The sequence below is a fragment of the Phyllopteryx taeniolatus genome, chromosome 11 (genome assembly GCF_024500385.1).
Source record: "Phyllopteryx taeniolatus isolate TA_2022b chromosome 11, UOR_Ptae_1.2, whole genome shotgun sequence".
In the NCBI taxonomy this organism is placed as follows: domain Eukaryota; kingdom Metazoa; phylum Chordata; class Actinopteri; order Syngnathiformes; family Syngnathidae; genus Phyllopteryx; species Phyllopteryx taeniolatus.
Window position 1 is genome coordinate 21,663,553 of NC_084512.1, and position 23,834 is coordinate 21,687,386.

Below are 23,834 nucleotides of genomic sequence, written 5' to 3' on the forward strand. Positions count from 1 at the left end.
TTTATGATTAAAACCAAATAACAATTAAATTGTAAAATTTAATGTGAACGTGTACTAACATCGTCTTGCCGGAGTGCCGTGTCCTTTTGCTGTTGTGTGGTCCACAAATGTTTACTGCATGTGTGAGCATTTTACTTGTGTGTGAAAGCCTTTTCAGTTGCATGTGAGCTTCTTTGCAATGCGTGATCGTTTCAGTAGTGTGCATGAAAGTGTTTCAGTAGTGTGTGACAGCGTTTCAGTAGCGTGAGTGTTTCACTCATAGGCCATTACAAAACACACAACACACAAAAGGAAAGTAGATCAGGAAAATCTTCATATTTAATTACCATAATTAGGTTTTACCAGATTCCCTTATAAGAAATATCAAGAGTCTAAGAAATTTCACCTGCAATGTCCAGTATGCAGGTATTTATTTCACAGTCACACTGGATGAATTTTTGACAAAAAAGTTACTGAATCGATTTCCAGCCACTGAAACGTTTCAGATTGTATCGTTCTAAACGAATCAATATCGTCTTTGAATCAAATCGGCAACCATGAATCGTGATACGAATCAAATCGGTGCTAAAACGAATCGTTAAGCCCCTTGTAAATAGCAATAAATCGATTCCTAGAACATTTTTGTTTGCCTGCCTGACAATTCCGCATATCGATTCCTATGAGGAAAAAAAATCCTTGATATTCATCTCAAGTTCGTACTCATAGGCCAAAAGTGGCACTAGTAGAGGAAAAAAAATTACTAGTAAGAGTTATTCTACTAGTGCGTTGAATTGTCTCACTAGTGCGGACAAAGGGGGGAAATGCACATGGACCTAGAGCTAGAAATCAAGGATATCGAATAAATGCTCAAAAAGAATTTCCACATTCAACTTTGGAACTTCCACTGTTAAACGTCAGCGCCTCACCATAGTCAAATTGTATTGTTCGTCAAATTAATATTTGTAAAATTGTTTCAAGCATGGTAATACACAAAATAAATAAATAACATAATGAAAACACACACATTCACCCAAAGTGTCTTTTTCAAAGAGTAGGAAGTCATGTGTTACTCCACAGGAAGTCCGGGTTGTCCAGCACCCTGGCCAGCTTACGGTTGAACGGTTGGTGGAATTCCCACAGGAGGGCCCAAGTGGACGGCAGCATGGGGCCCAGGCTCCTGTCGGCCGCACGCCGGGTATTGGACAACGGCCGCTCGGTCAGCGCCACCTCCACCTGCTTGGGAAAAGGACCTGACCAGAACATAGAAAGGTTTAAGCCAGGACATCACAATATAGGAAGTAGATAAATTACATTTATATAGCACGTTTCACAGAGAGGACTCACAAAGTGCTTCACATAGTCACAATACAATCTTACATACATAAAATACAGAATCACAGCATTTACACTAAAAATAAGTAACCAATAAATCAAACAAAAATTCAAAAACGGTCTCGAGTTGTCTCTCATTGATTTTCAATGATATTTCGGGTTACCTACCCAAATTCAGAAAATCGAACACCTTCTTTAAGGTCCCTTGAAGGTTTGCCGCATAGTCCTCTAGCCGTAGAATCAGAATCTGCTCCCTGTGGAACACCGTGAGCCAGTCCAGCAGGAAGACGATATACATGCCCAGATTCAGCCTGACCTGCGTGGAAGCAAAACAAACAGACCTTTATTAATGGGGTTAAGGAGAGGGACTTTGTTCGAGATATTAGTTTAGACATTTTTTAAATGTCAGGACAACTTTGACCTCTAGGTGCACTGACAAGAAAAATACGCCAGGGGGAACCATAGTTCAGAATTAGCCCCTGACATGAAGTTTAAAATAAACCCACCAGAATCAGGTATTTTCAACTGTCTCTACCATTATTATTATTATTATTAATTATTATTATTATTATCATCATCATCATCATCACTCAGCCTTTCCAGAGGTCTGGACTCAAATTGTAATTAATCATTTAACTATAATTTATAATGATAGGAAGACATCGCAGTATGACGCACTGCAACTGTACACCATAACCACAACAGCAAACATACCGTATACAGCCGAGCGTAGTGAAATGATGATATAAACGCAAAGATGCTGACCGGCATGGAGTTGGAGAGGCTGGTGCTGTACACGCAGGATCGAAGCGACCTCTCCGACAGGCAGGATTGGAAGAGCTGCACAGACTCCAACACCTTCTGATGGAAGTCTTCTGACGACTTGTTTGCCACCTTGAAGTACAAGTAGTCCGAGTACAACCTGGACAGGGAGTTATTTTTTTTTTACAGTATATAAACTAAGGCATCGAAAGCATAACACACAAGAGATGCTGTTGCTGTTACCTTTCCGCAGGGTCTCGTAACACGATGATGATTTTGGCGTCGGGCTGCACGGTGTGGATGAAGTCCTGAGCCAGGAACGGTGGCTCTGTCTCCTCCCTGTCGCCATGGAGATAGCTCCACGCTTGGTTGTCCCACATCGTGGATGCGCTGGCTTCACCTTTAAAAGTCATTGACAGTCACTTTTGACATTAAAAATGTAGTGGTGCCTTGAGACACGAATTTAATTTGTTCGGTCAGTACCCTCTTATCTCCAATTATCTTTCACCATTGAAATGAATGGAAAGGCAATTAATCTATTCCAGCTCATGTCCAAAAAAACTCCAAAATTATTATTTGTGTTTCATTGTACTGTACAAAAACTCACAGTAATAACATTTGCACTCCACATAATCATCGCAAACGAAAAAAGTGAATTGATGGTGGCCGGATGTTGTGAGGTTTGCTGCCGCCATCGAGCGGAGGAGAAGTACATGCGTATCTCAAATATTTGCTTGTATCTCAAGACAAAATTCCACCAAGCGACAGGTCGTCTCTCAAAAAAACTCGTCAACGCAAGCCACGCATATGAAAGCACAATTGTACTTGAAGGGTTGAAATTTGACATAATATGTAGTATGATGTCAATATTGTATTCATCATGTCATATTCAAAAGAATAGCAGCTCCGTCAATTTTTTTTATTTACATCCCCCCCAAAACTAAAGCTAAATTTAAACATACAATGGGTAATATATGTGTATATATACACATAGAACACACACACACAGACACACACGCATATAAATTGAAAAAACTCCCACAAGAAAAAAACATTTTGTATTATGGATAAAAAGAAAAAAATGCAAGTACATGATTTTCAATGACCACTGATAACCACATACAGTATGAAGGAACCACTTATCCTTACTAGGGTTGCGGGTGTTCTGGTGCTTATCCCAGCTGATTCTGGGCGAGAGGCGGGGTACACCCTGAATTGGTATCTTGCCTAACTGGTGGCTTGAGCCAAAATGAACGCCACACACTTCACTATAATGTGACTTCTCCCAGCCAATCAGAAAAAAACAACCTAATACTAACAATGAAAAATTTCAAAAGTATATATGTTGGAAAATGATTAGGAATTTTGACATGTTGTCTGGAACTTTAATGAGTACTCTTTGAAGAGTCAACTAGAGAATAAAGTCATTTTTATTCACTCAAAAGTTGGACAGTTTTGAGTCAACCCGGCACATCCCACATGCACGGAACATTAAACCAACAGGGAGTTGTTCCACTGTAAGCACAAAATATTCACAATTTAATATGATTGCGTTTCCATCTGCTTGCATCTGAGCCTCTTGAGGGGACAGTAGTAAAAAAATGAACCATGAACTCTCAGTGTTATCTGAGACCTGAGACCGATCACAGCACCCACACAAACACACACACACACACACTTTCACATGTTCACCTGTAATGAGATGCGCGAGGCGGCGGCGGTCTCCGGGGGAATTTCCACTGCTTGATCCTTGGATGTTGTACGCCGCCAAGTCAAACAGGTCCAGGTAATCTTCCATGGGGAAACTTTCCTGGAAGCCGTCTTTGAAGCGGATGTAACCTGGATAGACAACACATAAATGCCCAAAAAACAAACACCAACATATAGACAGCCTGACCAATGGCGTTATTAATGTAGAAATAATACAGTAAAGAATGCGCATGAGGTGGTAGAATTAGTCGAAAATCTTCCATAAAAAGAAAAAGTACAATACGATGAATCCCCATTCCTCTGCCTTGAATAGTGAAAATCTGCAAATAATTGACGCCCGCTTGCTTGTATTTGGATATAGACGACAAAAGATGGCGGCAAAGGACTTAAAACGAAGAGGACCATAAGGTATCAACTCTCAGCATCTAGCATGTACACAATCATGAACCCACGTCACATAAACGACTGTATTCAGTAGTTAAATTATTCAACACAAACTTTAAAAAAGGATTGTCAATAGTATTAGATGGCCTACTGGCATAAATAATGTTAGCACAAACTTACATGACATCACAAAAAGCAAAATTTAGTCATTAAACTCATCTAGCATTTACGCACAATAATAACTGTTAGGGAATACAGACAAATTGTACAGGCTATTACTAGCGGCATCAGGAGAGAAGCAGAAACACCCTTTCAGTTTCACTTTTGATGGTGACAAGGTGTATTCAAGGACCGCCAAGGCGAAAAGGTCATGACGAAAAACACTGTCAATGAATTAAACCTGACAACAATTTCACCAGGTGGTGTCAAAGTAATAATTTAATTGCTTTGGTCTGAGGACAAAAAACAGCAAATAGCCAAGATTTTCAGTGAATAACAAGAGGATTTATCCATGTTACTAGTTATATGGAGTTTGATTTATATAATTTCCTTTCAAAATACACCTCTAAAGTCACACAAAACAAGTACATATTGCTTTTTTTGTTTTTGTCAGATTCCACCACAGAAGGGTAAAAGAAAATATGTGCCCGTTACGATTATTGGAAAATTTGATCTGCAGAGGAAAAAAAACCTGCATATAAAACCTTTATGATCTCGTTTTGTGTCATTTTTAACTGAAAAGTCTACTCAAAAGTTGACAAACTGCTGTATCGGAAACAGCTGGAATTCGCTAGCTAAGGTAAATCATGTTGCTTTTGTAACCAAATATGTCTGTTTTCTCAGTAAAAATGTATCTTAAATGTTTTGGGCTTTTCAGAGCTCTCTCATAAAACGAGTATTTTTCAACGCGAAAAGTTAGAATTCATGTTACTAATGAGATATGGTCATCTGCCGAGGATGAAAGTAGTAAGCCTCGTAAAATGGCGAGGCAAGGGTACAGGACAGGACAGGGAGGTGAAGCGAAGGTATTCAGTTGAGAAGGAGTAATAACGTGACGTAATATTCTACAAGGTAACTTTAACCTCTATCAAAGTTAATTTTGGTTAAGATACTTTTACTCAAGTATCGCTTTCATCTTCTGTTGTACACCACTATCTGTACTTCTTAAGTACAGTGTGCAAGTACTTTTGCCTCCTCTGGTGCCTCACCAAAACGTTTCCTGGTCCACCAGTGCGGCTCCTTCATGATGTTGAACTTGACGTCGGGATGCAGCAGCAGCCTGTGGAACAAGTCGGTGGTGCCGCACTTGGGCTGCCCGATGACGTAGAAGTAAGGCAGGCAGCGCAGGCGCGAGAGCCCGCCGTCGTCGCGCCGGCGCGGTTGCAACTGGAAGGCGGACGCCAGGCGGTCACACACTCTCTTGAAGGTCTTGGAACGCAGAGCGTATAGGTTCCCCCTGTACGGATCTCGGGTTTTTTCAACAGACAAGTCCTCGTACCAGCAAGGGCTTTTCACTCCTGGCAGGAAGTGGCGAGGGATCGCAGAGAATAACTGTGCACATAAGGAGGACAGTATTTAAGGAGGAGAGTATTTTTTTCAAACAGAAGGATTTTAAATTAGTATAAAATTAATGAGATAAATCATAAATAATTGAAAATATTAATCACCATACATTGAAATTAAATATATACATTATTAATATTAAGTAAAATAAAGCATGAACACAAGATTTGTTTTCAGATAGAAACAAAAACAAAACAAAAATTAAAACATTTGAAGATGGATGCTCTGTTTGACAGCAACAATATGTTTCTTGCTTTAAAAAAAAAAAAACATGACAAGAAAAATTACAAAATTTTTTTAAAAAAGATGACCCCGCTGGTGGTAAACTGCGAATATAGGGGTGTGTGCTGAGTGGCGGTGGGGGGTGGGTTTGTGGGGGTGAGGTTATATGTAGGAAATAAAATCATCGTTAAAAATTGGTAATTTTCACTAACAATTTTCCCCCGTTGCTAAATACTCGAGGTGTAGTGGGAGGCCAAAATGTGCGTCTTTTCTTTTTAAGAAGTTGCAACATCAACATATTGTCTTCTTTTTAGTAAATTGATGATGTGGATATTTAATAGGGTTCAGGGGAAAAAAGTTTTTGCACTGCCGGGACCAATGTTTCACATGGACATTTATTGCAGAAGGACGCAGTGTTGGGCCTCTGAAAAATGACAGAGGAGCGCCTGTTAGCTGTGTAATATACATATAACATGATTTTATGAGTGAGCTTAATGGTAGTATCGTATATCGTTTCTTTTAATGAAAGTGCATCAGTTTTGTTTACAGTAACAGTATCACTGTCAATGGTTTGACTTCTTACGCTACAAAAACATTAATGGCAATTGTTATTGCTTTGAGTTAACAAGTTTAACGCACTGCTGAAAGGATATCGTTAGTCATGACTTTCTGTCATCCAGAGGCTGAGCTGCATCGTATTTGCTTCCGGAGAAGATGTGAGGCTATAGTGCGGGGCAGTTACACTTCTTGTCCCTTACCGGTTTTGTATGGTACACTTCTGTTACACCCCTAACAAAAGTTCAACATAAAAAATCCTGACAGAATACTCACATGGGAGTCCGTCCCAATGATGTCCTTCTCGTCAGGAACCCTCCTCGGTGGGTATTCCAGTTTGGAGCGGATCACCCTCGCCAGCTGCTTCATGTCTATGGCTGTCCTTTTCAAGGAGATGCTCGATGCCAAAGCTGCTGCTGATGTGGCATTGGTCGGGACATCGGCAGCTTTGAGGTGATGGGGCGGGGGCGTCAGCAGGAGTCCTTTCTTGTCCCACGTCAGGACGTAGGAAGTCATGATGAGGAAGGTCAGAGTCAGACCAAGCAGGAAGACCACCACTTGGACTTTAGATAAGCTCCACAGGTTTATTCTGGACCACTTTGTACACACATTTACATGCGTGTGTGTGTGCCTGTTGTCCAAAAACGTCCTGATGGGTGTTTTTCCGCAATGTTCAACCATGGATGCGATGTGGGCGTCCGACTGGGTGGTTCTGCCATGCTTGTACCCAAACATAGTGACATGAAGCCGGCATGTGGAGGGAGAAGCTCATTGATACTTCAAGTCTTTGGATTTCTGCAAAATTAGAAACACTTCTTAAAGCAGAGGAAAAGCTCCTTTTAATATTTACTCTCCCACGGAGGCGTTGCGTGTCAATGTGAAGCTTCCTAATTTTAGCTACATAGTGTGTGCACACGTGTGTGGTCGTTTTAACCTAAAAGACAAGCTCTCGAGGTCAGAATAACAGTTACGCTGTAATTCAACACTGAAAACACAACATGAATTCTCCGTGGACTCAAAGGGGCCGCGCCGCAGCTTATTTTGTTAACCTTATGAGGATAATTGTGGAGATTATGAATGAACACGCTTTGAGTATTGATACAGGTGGAGAATCAGCGCTAGCGATAAAAAGTAAGAAAGCAGTCGTTTTACTTAAGCGACACTTCATTGGGAAATGTACCATTTCTTTGCCTGTCATCGCGCAGCAGAGTAGTGTTGGATCTCAGCCAGGAAAACATGACATCAGTTAGCATGTTAGCAGTTATATTATTACGTATTGTCCAATCAGTTAAGCAAACGAGAGCATCTCACAAACAGGCTCTTACCGTAAAGCGAAGAAGTGACTGGAAAGTTACCATTAAAACTGATTAGATAGCGCACTACCGCATTTAACACACATTCAATTCTCAGTTGAACAACCACCAGTGATGTTCTTAAACCATGGTGCTTAGACAACTGTACAGTCAACTCTCGTTAATCGTGGGGGTTATTTTCCAGACCCACCCACAATAGATGAAAACCTGTGATATAATAGAGACCATATAAAAAAAACATTTACCCCTCCCACATACTTTCAGGGCTGTGAAATGTGAAATGGAAAAAGTACAATCCGAGGAACAATTGGGGGGGGTCTCTCACAAACACACCCACACATATACATATATATATATATATATATATAAAATACATTAGACAAATGAACAATATAACAAGTTAAACAACTAATGTTAACTACGTTAATAAGTATGTAGCAAATTCATAGAAATGTGAAACACCTGGTAGTCTATAATTTGACTGCTGCGCGTGCTTCTTTCCGTTGACGTGATCGACCAAGCGCGTTCTCCCTCCAGATCCATACTTCACATCCTGATGACACAACATGCAGTATGCCTTTCCTTTCATCTTTGTACTATTTTCGTGAAGGTACTCCTTTCCGACTTTTAATTCCAGCCAGCGCCAATTCCACGGATTCTTGATCCCGTTATCCTTATCAAGCTTCCTTAGTGTAGGTCTCCCCGTCCTCCCTCCGTACTATGTCCCTCCGTTGACACACACATACCACAAACTTATTAACGTTAAAACTTGACAGCATACAAAGAATTTGTACCGCACCAATAAAATATAAATGGCGGAAGAGTTGCACCTTGCCTGCCATAATATGGTCTTCAGTGCAGTAAATTTGACGGTCACGATTACAGACCATCAATGTCGACCGAGTACTATGTTAACTCCCCCAAATGCAAATTTACACGATTTACATAAATGATTTTTCTTCAAGAAAAATCCGCGGAATTCTGCGGATCCGTGGACTTTTCACAGTCCTGCACTTTAAACACCTTCAAACTTATCAAAACAAAATTATTAAAACACAATGTAAATTCATTTGAATGTGAACAAATAAAATTGTAAGCATAAAATGGATAGAAAATACTGTACATACTGTAGTGTCTGTGTACATACATGTGCCTTTAAGAGGCGGGGCCTGGTGGGGTGGCGTGTAAAGTCGTCTGAGTGTCTGAGCGTGTGGGCTGTGGCCAACAGCAGCACCTTTGTGTGTGTTTTACTGTTCTCCCAGCATTCAATTAACAGTTGCATCCACGCCTGTTGCTCTTTCTATCCCACGTGCCAGGAGGGCATTACAGTAAGTATTTTTCAAAACCCCATAAAAAAATGATTGCTTAAAAAAACTCAGTAGAGCAAGAGTGCGTACGATGAACCGCCATATATCAGTGGAACACTCTTGTACAGTTTCTCTGGTCCGAAACAAGATCCATGTCCCTCTTAGTTTTTTATTTTGGGTTCACTCACACAAAAGCGACCACAAACGTTGCTCTCTTCTCTTATGGTTTACAAGAATCTAAACAGGAAGAAGACTTGTTGAACAGAAAAGTAAATAAAGCAGCAGGATTTTGCTGTGTTCACAGTTTCACACCTGTCCAACTGAGCCGCATCAAGGCGGAAAACAGACTAGAGTTTAAGTAAAGCAAACTAAAAGGTGCTAGTGTGAACGCAGCCTCAAACAAGCGTACCACTACAGTACTGACTAAGTAACATACTAGAAAACATCACATCTAAAATGTAAATCAGTTGAATTAGTCAGTCTTGCTCCTTTTTGTTCCATCACTTGTTGCTATGCCTAGCAATTCATAGGGTTTAAGCATAACTGCCCCAACAGACCGTGAAACAAAATTTGAATAGAGCAGACAAGAAAGTCACTCCAAAAACAGCACTGTAAGCAGTTGATGCATACACATTAACCTCACTATTTCATCACCGCTCTGTATTACACATAAAACTACACTGTTCTGAAATACTGCATCTATCAACTCTCATGACTATGACACGCTCATGTACTTCATTACAATGAAACTCACAGGTAGGATACTAATATACTTCTAATAATATTTGTGCATTAGTTGGCATGTGATAACTTTATATAAATGTGCAATATTTAGAAGATACTGGCGCTATAATTTTGGTCCGATTTTGGATTTGGACAACAGTCTTCTGCTGCATATTCACAACTCTCAAATTCGCCAAGATTGTATTATGTATTTTTTAAACCTACCCTCAGTTATTTGCTGATAAACTCACCTATTCTCTGTTTTTGAGCTTAGGACAGAGCCCTATCTAATTTAAAAGTATTGCTCTGGCACCAGCTTGTGGCAACCTAGTGTCAAGGTACTATGTTGAATTAGGGGGAGGAGCTTCATTTACACATGACAGATCCCTGTCTAAAAGAAAAGTAGTACTTTGCTGCTATCTTGTGACATCTATAGGCAATTATAAACCTTTTAGGGAGGCTTTAATTAGTTGTGGGTCAAATGTTGATAGCTTATCACGTCAGGAAATACTGTGAACTCTTACCAAACCCAAAGAGATTTTAGTAGGTGACAGCTTGTAACGAGTGATGTCATCTTTGGTTTTGACTTGTTTTAATAAAGTCTATGCGAGTGCTAACAGGCTGGATTGCGTGAAGAAAAAAAAAAAAGTGCACGTGTTCTAATAAAACAGCTCAGAGTCCTCTCAGGCTTATTGGGGATGTTTGAGGGGCGCAAAGTAAAACACCTTACTGGGCTTATCCCAATGGGGAAGCATTATGGTTCTTGTTGAAAGAAATATCAGCATACTCTATATTGATGTTTTAAACTGACTCAACATCTAAAAGCTAGTGTCAATCAATAGGCATGCTTTTAGGAGGTACTTTGATTCCTAGCAGTATCCTTTACATTTACCCTGCACTGCCACATTCTTGTCAGAGTGCCCGCCGCTCATTGCGGAAACTACCTCTACCCTGCTTCTTGAGATCATCATGCTCTGTTTAGCGTCAGTATTGTAACATGCACGCTGCATGAAGCTCCTACAAGCGGCAGGGCTCCTATGTGACAATACGCAGGTGCTTGACTCTCACGGAATGTAGTACGACTCGATGTTTATAGCCGCGTAAATACAGCGTGACCGCCTGCGAGTGAGACATGGCTGCGTCCCACTGTTGGAAAGAGAAAGCACAGCCACATAAGGAAGTTAAGCCTGGTACACACATACAGCAATTTTTTTACTTTTAAAGCAGGGCACACACATTCCGTACTGACAATTGGGCGAAAAAGATTATCTTGAGCGATTGTCACATGGTGCGTTAAAAGTGATGTTTACTCCCCGATTTGTGCTTGGGCCTGAAAATCGTACATGTGAAACGTGTTCAATATTAACGATTGCAAAGCCTTACGTATCTATCAACCTTGGTTTGAACGACTTCAGATTTTCTTGTTTGTCTTTTGTTTAAGGTGAAAATAGTCAAGTTGACGTTGATTAATGAAAGTTTTTCTCAACTATCAGTTTACGCGACTGTTTGTATTTCCCTCCAAACACAAGCCTACTCTCTCTCTATTCAATTACTCTCTCTATTCAATTACATTCAAACACTTTCGTGGCCTCGCAGACAGTCGTAACTTATAGAACACCAACACCAACTCCCGTAACACAACTCTAGAGTCACTAGTCGTAACAGTACAATAGATTGTTCTTAAAAAAAAAAAAAAAAAAAAAAAAATAAAAAAAAATAAAAAATCACAGGGGGCTACTAGCTACAGTACAATATAGATTTTAAAAAAATCACGGGAGGCTGCTTTGCAATAATGTTTTGTAGGAACACAGCAGTTGTGTTACGTGGATTTTTGCTAGAGTTCCAAAATGTCTGAGGCTGTGAAGATGTCTGAATGTGATTTGTGATTGGATGAGTGAGTCAGGGGGTGGGGGCGAGTGAAAGGAGGAAGAGGAGCATGTTTCTGCCTGGGGGATGAAGTGTTGAGCGAAACACGAGTTGGACATTTTTTGGTCTTGGTTGCAGCCGTGAATAACCATTTATTTTCACAATAAAGAGTTTGTGGATAACCACCACATCAAATAGCCTGAAATAGGCCCAATTATCGGTATGTGTGTAGCCCGCTTTTGGAAGCATCTGTGTGGATGTGGACATGAAGCAATCAAAAACTACTGTAGCTGGTTGAAACAGTTGTAGCGGGCTGAAAGGCTGAGCGTCAAATCTAAAATTTCCATTTGGGGGGAATTAAGTCATACCACAATGGCTCTAATGACTGACTTTGTCATTGATGAATGACGATTGCATCCCAGGAATCTGACCTCTCATAATCTGTTCAACAAACACACTCAAACATAAACAAGAGACTTCTAAAAAAGCCAAAGTAATGTTAAACCTCTTGTATAAATATGACTTCTGTCTAGGGAAGCCCACCTTGACATATGGATCACAGATGTGCTCCACTGTGTATTTGCACATGCGCCTAGGTGTGTATGTATGTGCACGTGTATGTTTTTCTTTAGCGGCGCTTGAAAGCCAATGTGGCATTAATAACAAGCAGACAGCAGCTGAAGATGTGTCCTACTGTGCGAAAGAGGCGGCGTAATTGCAGGTAAAAGAGGGTCTGTAGGGTTTATTACCACTATTTTGGGAGACAAATGGAGCGTTATTCTAAACCACTTTATTTGGAGAAAGTGGGCGGAATGTGAATTGTTAGTATTAATGTCTCGTAGGGAAGCAAAACTGCTGCCAAGTGGTTTTTCCCTTCTAAATAATGTAAATAAAACAATACAGTGTATCCAGCTTCTCAGTATGTCTGCATATGGGTTTGTGAACTGAAACAACCATGATTTGAAGTACTCATGAAACTAAAGGCTCAATTACTAATTAATCACACTGGCATCATCTCACAGGCCTCCAACACTGCTTCTGGCAACTGGTCAGTGATATTTTTCTATGGAAAAAAAATGGTAAGGCATCAACCACTCAAATAGGCAGCATACCAGGAAAATTACAGTAGCCCTCCTCACGGTCTGATGTACTTTTTGAATTTCCATATCAAGTAGTCTGCTTGATTTTACCTAACTAACGTATGTGACGATCAACAGAATGTTTTATTTTTTTCTGGTACCATGTTGCTAGGCAGATTTTGCAGGGCACATGATCATACCGCCCAAGCCCAATAAAGTAAAGTAATGCTTACAATGCTGCATCCTTGACAATTTGTGTTAGGGGGCTCTTCTGGTGGACAATACCATGGACTTATTGCCAGTTTGGTATGTGAACCACTACACTACCAATGACCCAGGGTCATTATATCACTTCTTCATTTTATGTTTTTAAAGTGAAAGCGGTGGCGGTGCTTGAACCTTTCACATGCCCGTTCTTGGTTTCACCTCAGAATGCACTGAGCTCTCGATTATATTGACAACAAAAAAAAACCTGTCAACACTCTCAGACATGCGAGTTGAAATCCAGGGTGCGCACATGACATGTAGTAGCTTGATCACGCTCTTTTCCTCAGATTCAATCGTGAGTCAACCGCCGCTCGTGCACTTGAAGAGACATCCCAACATCTGCGAATGCACTAAGAGCCATGCACTGCCATAAAGTTGATGATATCGTGAAATATTTATTTTCTAAAACAGGAGGAGAAGCCAGTCTCTAACGTAATGGAGCCCGTGCAGTCGGTATGTACGGCTCGAACTGATGGCGTGCGGTTTAAAGACTGTGGAAAGTTCTCATTTGTCATGGTGTAATTTATCCAACGTCAATCAAAAGAAGAAGCCAGATTGAGCTTGAGTTAAAAAACATACAGGATGGTGCCTTCCTTAAAACACGACTTAGCAATAACACATTTGAAATAGCATCACATGGAATAGAAAAAAATTCCAGGGAAAGCCATTAGCCATCAGGAAAATGACTTAATGGGAGCAGCATGGAATGACGAATGCAGATAAGAATGAAACTGCTCAATAGTTTGTTTTCAATGTAAACCCAACAAGTAAACAATACGCTCTTAAAAAAAAGACAGTCAGAGGAGTTGCCAGAACACTCGAGCGCGATGCCATCCTCCCACATTCCTGATGCTACAACAAAAATTCTTCTCTGCAGTTTGTGGTGGACCCCCAGTCTAAACAGTCAGATAGCAGTCTCTCATCCTCCTTCCCATACTTGGAGCACTACCTCACGATTTGTGGTTGCCAAAAGAAGCATGGTTTTCACATCTCAGGAAGTTCTTCCACTATTTCAAGGTGACAGGTGGGGGCTTGGTGGGACAACCTGAAGTCTTCCTCCACATGCAGCAGACCAAAGAAACCACAAGGCAGCAGCCTGAAGGAGGTTAGTCTTGGGTGTGTGCAGTTGCGGTGCATCGACATAACACTTGTATCTGCTTCCGTTGATGAATAAAGACCTAGTTTCACTAAGCAGTATAGTTTGTTGGTCCAGTTTGGTAGTCAACCTTGTAAAGGATACAAAAATAGCCAGACTGTAGTACGTTGTACTTCTATTGCCAACTTGAGGTGGGACAAAATATTGATACCAGGATATATCGCATTATTATCGCAACGTACAGTATTGACACACCAGCCCTGACATCTAAGTTACATTTGACTATTAAATGTAAATTCAGTATCTAAACAAAACAACCAATAAAATAAGGCTGAAACAATTAATCGAATAACTAAATAAATACAAAAGTTGAAACAAAATTTCTGCCTTGAAAGTCACAGTGACCATTTGTCCACATTGACAAGGTTACATTGTACGACATCTGGGATTTGTTTCACAATTAAAAAAGAAGGTAAAGTGAAATGTGTCAACCGACCAATGTCTATGATCTACGATCGCCAACACAATGTATCAATGTTAGCTCATTTAATATAACCTATCACCGCTAGTTAGAATGTATTGTTGTGCCCCCACAAGTGATCGAGCATAGACACAACTTCCGGTGCACTTTCAATTGCTGTATTGAACAAACGGTAACAAAATAAACACGTGATAAGCACATTCATACACAAGCTGCTATGGCAACAACTGAGGCTCAGGTACTCTCCGTGCAGACAGGCTTACGGTTAGCCAGTTAACAAGCAACTGCTAACCTGAGCTCACAACTGTCAACTATACACTCTCATTCACTGACGAACCTATCCTCCATTATGAGCCAAAAAAATTCATTTATTCGCTGTTTTTGTGCTTTGTAAAACACCATAAAATGCCACAAGATGATGTCAAATCCCTGTCTAATCACCCCAAGATGGCACCAAAAGCTCCGTCTTGGTGCCAAAGAACTATGTTGAAGTGACATATTTTGACTGAGAGACAATTATAAAGTTTTTATAGGGGCGTCAATTATTCGCAGATTTCCCCTGTTTCCGCCCAGACAGAATTACTGTATTAATTATAAAAAATTTACAATTTGGCTATGCACCGTCATTGTCATTACTTAGTTTTAACACAGCAAGTTTTCCACTTTTTCAGCTACATTGCAGCAATTGATGCTTTTTTTTTTTGCTATTTGTGGCAGGGCTCGGCCCCTATTTATTGTACAGCCTAAACTGGTCGCCAGTCAATCACAGGGTAAGCGTGGGAATCGTTCCACCGCCAGCTGCACTAAATCAGCCATGTGAACCACTACACTACAAATGATCCTTACCATATAACAATTACAGGAATACAGTACACTAGCCAACGGTTTACGCTGTGATTTTAATTGGTAACTACATTTTTGAATGCTTCCATCATTCTACTTCACCAGTTAGACCTATTTGACATTCATATGGACATATTTTTAACATCACTGAACTAGCCAGGGTTGAGAGCATTAAGAAGGGTAGAGGGGTGCTGGGATCATGCAGCAGTAGAAGGAATCCGCCACTGTCGTCCAACACTCAAATCTAAACGTGTCGCGCTAGAATAAACAGAAAAACAATCAGAAGCGCAAACTGTCGCCCGCGCGAATTTGAATACTTACAACAGTTATCTGTTCACTCTAAATCACAAGGCGCAATGTTTGCAACTCACTCTCCGCTAGGCCAACACGTAATAACTCTGACACTGTGCAGCTGTTTAATGAGCTGAGGGTTATCTCTGAGGATTACAACTAAACACATACACACACTCATTTAAAGAGCTTCTGCCAACATTCAAGGATTTCTAATCTCACAACTGGAAAGAAGTGTTACATTTTTATTTCGTACAGTGGACTCCCCGCTATTCATGGGGGACAGGGACCAAGCTGGACAGCTAATGGGGGAAAAAAATCCCTTAATAGCAGGGGTCACCCAGAATTCATCAAATTGACTATATTAATAGTTTAAATCTGGGGGTCCACTGTATTCCTGTAAAGTTCTCATACAATTCAGCTTTGCATGTCTATACAGACAAACTGTATGGAGACACACTGTCCACTGTATTGTATAGAAAATTTGTCATCAGATGACGCTACTAAAACAGTTCAGTAATGTTTACAGGCAGGGCTGTTTCAGCGAAATGCATTTTGTATTTAATACAGAGTAGTTTAGTTAATGTGTATAAATAACATGTCCCATAATCTTCCATATTGTTGTTTAGAGGATCATTTTCATTTCCAAATGTTTCATTGGCTTTTGGGGCTGTTATGATTAAGCCATAGAACTCTTCCGAGCAACAAGTGACGGTACTGACCTGAAAAAATGTCTTTAAAAAATGTACTTTTTTTTTCCCCATGTAAATTTTATTTAGCCATTAAAACCTCATTGTTATTAAAAAAACATATTTTAAAAGAGTATCCTGGTCAGGACAGGCAACAAACATAGAATAGGTTCGACCGAACAGAGATTAATTAACATTGTACAGCACCATACTATGTGAAAAATGTTGCCCACTCAACAACCATTGCAGCATCGTCATCCTGGAAGTTTCTTATTTTGTCCCCAAATGAGGTTTTGAGTTTTTCCTTGCTCGATTGGGGGTTTAGATCAGGAGATGTAGTTAATTTTTGTTAAATGTGGGCCTGTGAGAGTCTTTTGCGATTAAGGGCTATACAAATAAACTTGATTGAAAGTCTTTGTCGTCTTTATTTCTAATACGTAACTAATTAATAAAAAAAAAACACTAAACAACAAAAGAAAAAAAAGAAAAAAACTCAGAAAAGGTAGATTCAAGTAAAAATTTTATTAAAGTAAACTTGACTTGACAGGCCAAGCTAAAAACATTTAGACAAACAATCTCATAATACACCAAACTTTATACAAGTTGCTGTCTACTTTAAAGCTAGAATATAAATTTAGTTATCAAATTGTTATAATGAATGAGCCTGCCATTAAAGGGAACAAAAACGCAAGACTGTAGAAGTACTATTGTAGTCATTTTGCCATGTTGTACCTGTTAAAACCGCCCTACTAAAACGCCACTGGGAACCTAAGGCAACTAAAACCATTTCAGTCGTATCAAACATAAATATCTAATTTGATAAAATCCACAATATACAATAACATAATACTTTAATCTAACAGTTAACAACCAAACTTAATACTCACAGTTGAGTGGCTCGCCAGGCATGATCAATCAATCAATCAATAAGACGAGCCATGCTAATTCAAAGGAGAGAAAAGAGGACGGGACAGGTGCCTGTCTGCCTGTCTGCCTGCGTGGGATAGGAAAGCGTGTCGAGCGCGCACTGTGCTCATGGTCGGCTTTAGCAGCACAAATGAGAGAGTTTCCGCTGCCCTCAGGCTCCATCTGACTGTTGGAGTGAGGGGCGGCGCGCCGACGTGCAAATCTTCCGACACTCATCCCATGACTGCTCCTCCGCTACCGAGATGCAGGATCGATTAGGTGTGGCCAGTCCTTACCCACAATCCACCGCGCGGAATTGGCGGCAAGGTGAGTCGTGTGCGGCGGTTTTGTTTGTTTGTTTTGTGCTCACAAGCTACGCGAACTTTAACGCAGCACAACATGGACACCGTTTACTTTTTTTTTTTAATTAAATTTTGCCTTCATTCGTGGACAAACGATTGGCCGTTTTTTGGCAGACCTGGATAAATAATCAACAATTTAATGTACAGGTTTTAATGTAAAATTGTACTTTGCTTTATTATTTCCCTTCACATAAGGTGGGCGAGTCAGGTCACAACAAAACGCCACAGCACGATATTAACACACAACGGAAATGCAAATATCACAACACAATTACATTAACATACAACGGAAGTGACCGTGGGACTGTTTAATTTGTCCGGGTACCGGGGACTCATTGCAGACGGACCAACGGGTTTGACATTATCTTTAATAAGGAAACATTTATTAAAAGATTATGCTAATGAAATCCGGTATATGTGCTACCTACTTAAGCATTGAACAAACCGGGTAAAGGTAAAGACACTTCCTCCTCGCTCAGGTGAATGGGGAAGCGCACTGTTTCGCAGCACCCGATAGGAACTTTAAACGTCTACAGTGTCTTTTTTGTAACACAAGATGTCACCACAGAGCCACCAAAGATGACGATAGGCAGTGTTTAGGCGTCGTTTGTGTTTACATATATTTGTGTAAATAAATGATATACATGTATTTAACTTTTGTTCAAAGACACTAGCTGTAAAGAAAATATACAATCAATCAAACAATTACATCATCAATCCTAGTTATGCTCATTAGCATAGCATACACAGGATGTCTGTCCCGTGTTCCACGTTTTTCATGTGATGTTATGCTTATTGCGGATTAAAATTGGGATTAGAACTAAATACCTCACTCGACCCATATCACCAAAAGCTAAAGAAACACAAAACATTAAACAATATCTACCCTTCTAATGACTTTGTTTAATAAAGTTGAGCAGGGAAAAGGGGGGACTGAGGCAGGAAGTTTTGATGACCAAAGCTGGAAAGCAAGTGAAAGTTAGCTATTTCGGAAAGTAAGCACATTCGGATCGTCATAAATGATTAATATTTCAACTTCCCGATTTAGTCACTTGGACTGTAGGCAATGAGTCTCTGGTAACCCGGACGGATTACACATTCGGAGGGAGTCCCGGCGCTCACTTCCGGTTGGCCTTAATGTTGCTGTGTTGTGGTTTTAATGTGTTGTGGCGTTTGCATTTCCATTTCCATTTTCTGAGCCGCTTCTCCTCACTAGGGTCGCGGGCGTGCTGGAGCCTATCCCAGCTGTCATCGGGCAGGAGGCGGGGTACACCCTGAACTGGTTGCCAGCCAATCGCAGGGCACATACAAACAAACAACCATTCGCACTCACATTCACACCTACGGGCAATTTAGAGTCTCCAATTCATACATGTTTTTGGGATGTGGGAGGAAACCGGAGTGCCCGGAGAAAACCCACGCAGGCACGGGGAGAACATGCAAACTCCACCCAGGCGGGGCCGGGGATTGAACCCGGGTCCTCAGAACTGTGAGGCTGACGCTCTACTTACAGAACGCATTTCAATATTATGAACCAATGCAAACTACAAGCACAATGCAACAAATATGCTGTCAAAGGGAAATTTTATGAAGCAGCCCTTGTATGGATCTTTTCACAATGTTTATAAACAATAGGCGCCGGGTACTTCAAGATGGCAGAAAGATTGATGACTACCCCTGACTTGAACTGAAAACAATGACAAAAACATGTTTTGCATTGTGCCACCAGATTTGATCCAAAAGGTTTAGTAGTTTTTTCACTTTAAAAAAAATATGTAATAATAATCAATCCAGTGTAAACGTCTGTCTTCATTGCTTCGACTTTTCTAACTGTTCCTCCACCAGCTCCCGGCTTTCACTGCAAATCTCAATGTCATCTGCGAACATCATGGTCCACTGGGATTCAAGTCTAACCTCATCTGTCAGCCTATCCATCACCAATGCAAACAGGAAAGGGCTCAGGGTTGATCCCTGATGCAGTCCCACCTCCACATTAAATTCCTCTGTCACACCTACAGCACAGCTCACCACTGTTCTGCTGCCCTCATACGTGTTCTGTACTATTCTAACATACTTCTCTGCCACTCCAGACTTTCGCTTGCAGTACCACAGTTCCTCTTTGGGTACTCTGCCATAGGCTTCCACTAGATCTATAAAGACAATGTCGCTCCTTCTGACCTCCTCTATACTTCTCCATCAACACTCTCAAAGCAAATAATGCATCTGTGGTACTCTTTCTAGGCATGAAACCATACTGTTTCTAGCAAATACTCACTTCTGTCCTGAGTCTAGCCTCCAACACTGTTTCGCATAACTTCATTGTGTCGGTCATCAACTTTATTCCTCTATTTTTCCCCCACAGTTCTGCACATCACCCTTATTCTTAAAAAGGCGCACCAGCACACTTTTCCTCCATTCCTCAGGCATCTTTTCACCCGGTAGAATTCGGTTGAACAACCTGGTCAAAAATCTCAGATTCAGGAGGAGCAGTGTGGTTTTCGTCCTGGCCGTGGAACAGTGGACCAGCTCTACACCCTCGGCAGGGTCCTCGAGGGTGCATGGGAGTTCGCCCAACCAGTCTACATGTGTTTTGTGGACTTGGAGAAGGCGTTCGACCGTGTCCCTCGGGGAGTCCTGTGGAGAGTGCTTCGGGAGTATGGGGTACCGAACCCCCCTGTTCGGTCCCTGTACGACCGGAGTCAGAGTTTGGTCCACATATCCGGCAGTAAGTCGGACTCGTTCCCGGTGAGGGTTGGACTCCGCCAAGGCTGCCCTTTGTCGCCGATTCTGTTCATAACTTTTATGGACAGAATTTCTAGGCGCAGCCGAGGCGTAGAGGGGGTCCGGTTTGGTGGCCTCAGTATTACATCTCTGCTTTTTGCTGATGATGTGGTTCTGTTGGCTTCATCAAGCCGTGAGCTCCAACTCTCACTGGAGCAGTTCGCAGCCGAGTGTGAAGCGGCTGGGATGAGAATCAACACCTCCAAATCTGAGACCATGGTCCTCAGTCGGAAAAGGGTGGCGTGCCCTCTCCAGGTCGGGGATGAGATCCTGCCCCAAGTGGAGGAGTTCAAGTATCTTGGGGTCTTGTTCACGAGTGAGGGAAGAATGGAACGGGAGATCGACAGGCGGATCGGTGCAGCGTCTGCAGTGATGCGAACTTTGTATCGGTCCGTTGTGGTAAAGAAAGAGCTAAGCCAAAAGGGGAAGCTCTCAATTTACCGGTCGATCTTCGTTCCTACCCTCACCTATGGTCATGAGCTGTGGGTCGTGACCGAAAGAACAAGATCCCGGATACAAGCGGCCGAAATGAGTTTCCTCCGCAGGGTGTCCGGGCTCTCCCTTAGAGATAGGGTGAGAAGCTCGGTCATCCGGGAGGATCTCAGAGTAGAGCCGCTGCTCCTCCGCATGAGAGGAGCCAGAAGAGGTGGCTGGGGCATCTGATTCGGATGCCTCCCGGACGCCTCCCTGGTGAGGTGTTCTGGGCATGTCCCACCGGGAGGAGACCCCGGGGACGACCCAGGACACGCTGGAGAGACTACATCCTTCGGCTGGCCTGGGAACGCCTCTGGATCCCCCCGGAAGAGCTGGATGAAGTGGCTGGGGAGAGGGAAGTCTGGGCGTCCCTGCTGAAACTACTGCCCCCGCGACCCGACCCGGTTAAGCGGTAGAAAATGGATGGATGGATGGATGGATGGATGAACCTGGTCAAAAACTCCACAGCCACCTCTTCTAGATGCTTCCATGCTGCCACAGGTATGTCATCAGGACCAACTGCCTTTCCATTTTTCATCATCTTTAGTGGCTTTCTAACTTCCCTCTTATTAATCATTGCCACTTCCTAGTCCACCACACTTTCCTCTTCTACTCTTCCTTCTCACTCATTTTCCTCATTCATCAACTCCTCAAAGTATTCTTTCTATCTTTCCAGCACACTGCTGGCACCAGTCAACATATTTCCATCTCTATCATTAATCACCCTAACCTACTGCACATCCTTCCCATCTCTATCCCTTTGTCTGGCTAACCAGGATAGATCTTTTTCTCCTTCTTTAGTGTCCAACCTGGCATACATGTCATCATATGCCTCGTTTGGCCTTTGCCACCTCTACCTTCGCCCTACGTCGCATCTCCATGTATTCATTTCTCCTCTCCTCAGTCCTCTCAGTCTTCCACTTCTTCTTAGCTAACCTCTTCCCTGGTATGATTTCTGGTACTTTGAGGTTCCACCACCAAGTCTCCTTCTCCCCTTTACTACCAGAAGATACACCAAGTACTCTCCTGCCTCTCTCTTTGATCACCTTGGCTGTAGTGGTCCAGTCTTCTGGAAGCTCCTCCTGTCCACCAAGAGCCTGTCGCACCTCTTCTCGAAAAGCCGCTTAACTCTCTTCCTTTCTCAGCTTCCACCACATGGTTCTCTGCTCTGCCTTTGTCTTCTTAATCTTCCTCCCCACCACCAGAGTCATCTTGCACACTACCATCCTATGCTGTCTAGCCCCACTCTCCCGTACGCTAATTTACAGTCAGTGACCTCCTTCAGATTACATCGTTTGCACAAGATATAATCCACCTGCGTGCGTTTAACGCCGCTCTTGTAGGTCAACCTATGTCCCTGCCTCTTCTGGAAAAAAGTGTTCACTACAGCCATTTCCATCGTTTTTGCAAAGTCTACCACCATCTGTCCAAGTTCCTTTCCTGGATGCTGAACTTACCCATCACTTTTTCCCTTCTGCCCCTGTTTTCTGCACCTATCAAGACTCTCTCTGTCTGAGATGCTCAGAAGTACTTAATCTAGCTCCTTCCAGAATTTCTCTTTCACCTCTAGGTCACATCCTACCTGTGGGGCATAGCCACGAATTACTTTATACATGACACCCTCAATTTCAAGTTTCAGCCTCATCACTCGATCTGATAATCTTTTCATCTCCAAGACATTTTTAGCTAACTCTTCCTTTAAAAAAAATACATAAATAATAACCCTACTCCATTTCTCTTCCCATCTACACCATAGTAAAATACTTTGAACCCTGCCCCTAAACGTCTAGCCTTACTCCCGTTCCATCTGCTCTCCTGGGGCCTCATGTACAAAGACTTGGGTGGATTTCCTCCTAAAACATGGCGTACGCTCAAATCCGGAAAACGTCGTACGCTCAAAAATATTCAGATGTATGAAACTCTGCGTACTCATGAATCCAAGCACATTTCCTTCTTACATTCCAATCAATGTGGAAATGAGCGCACATGTTGGAGTAGCCGACTCCTCCCTGTCCACGCCCATATTTGAGTATGCAAATCAAATTTAAATGAACCCTGCACCAAAGATGCCGATCTCTGCATGATATGAAAAAAAGGAAAATGAGCAAGGTAATGAAGAAAAATAATTTTTCTGAATGTGAAGTTGCTCAATGAAGTGGAGGCATGCAAGAAAATCCTCTTTGGCACGCTGTCCTCCGGCGTTAACAACACGCGAAAGAGGAGCGAATGGGACAGCTCGTGTGCGGCTTTCAATGCTGTGGAGAAGGAATAGCGCGCACACGCTGAAATAAAAAAGAAGTGATCAGACATTAAGGTGGATGTGAAGCGGAGGACAGCTGCGCACCGCCCAAGTGTGACCAAAAAAGGCGGAAGAACCGGCGCGGAAGGCCTCACCCCGTTCGAGGAGAGAATCGCTGCGATCAAGGGTGATGGGAGGACACATGGCTCACTACGATCACCCCACAAGGTTAATACCATGTATATTTATAACTCATAACAAATGTGTTCATACAGTAAACTACACTCAGCCCTGTGAGATAAAGGTTCATGCGTAAATGTTGTATGTGTGGTATTTGTAATAAATCTTTTGAATTCAAATAGAAGCACATCAGCATATCAAAGAGGATATCAAAAACTTTGACTCCTTTTTGATTACTCAATATATTATTTTAATACACAGGAGAGGACACACACACTGACAAAAAAAAAATCATGTTTTTTTTTTTTAAGAAGAAGAAGAGGGGTAAATTATGTCAATTTAAACACATTTTAAGCATGTGAAACCGATGTACATGTTCAAATGAAGTAAATTCAAAGGACTCTTTTCTTCAGTGCATGTGCTGGAGTCA

At 41.8% G+C, this 23,834-nt stretch overlaps 1 protein-coding gene and 1 long non-coding RNA gene across 2 annotated transcripts; one reads left to right on the top strand and one right to left on the bottom strand.

The window, feature by feature from the left end:
• Window positions 1–300: 300 nt before the first annotated feature.
• Window positions 301–17,489, bottom strand: LOC133485371 (carbohydrate sulfotransferase 15-like). Its single transcript, XM_061788945.1, has 8 exons — window positions 17,350–17,489; window positions 6,784–7,302; window positions 5,376–5,718; window positions 3,766–3,912; window positions 2,317–2,473; window positions 2,077–2,233; window positions 1,480–1,627; window positions 301–1,229 (listed from the first exon to the last, which is right to left on the bottom strand). Exons 2-8 carry the CDS (start codon window positions 7,240–7,242, stop codon window positions 1,039–1,041), a joined length of 1,602 nt encoding a protein of 533 aa, XP_061644929.1. The 5' UTR covers window positions 7,243–7,302; window positions 17,350–17,489; the 3' UTR covers window positions 301–1,038.
• A 68-nt stretch (window positions 17,490–17,557) lies between these two features.
• On the top strand, window positions 17,558–20,398 carry LOC133485373 (uncharacterized). Its single transcript, XR_009790675.1, has 3 exons — window positions 17,558–17,695; window positions 19,366–19,473; window positions 19,576–20,398. It is a non-coding gene; the product is annotated as an uncharacterized LOC133485373 (long non-coding RNA).
• The last annotated feature ends 3,436 nt before the right edge of the window (window positions 20,399–23,834 follow it).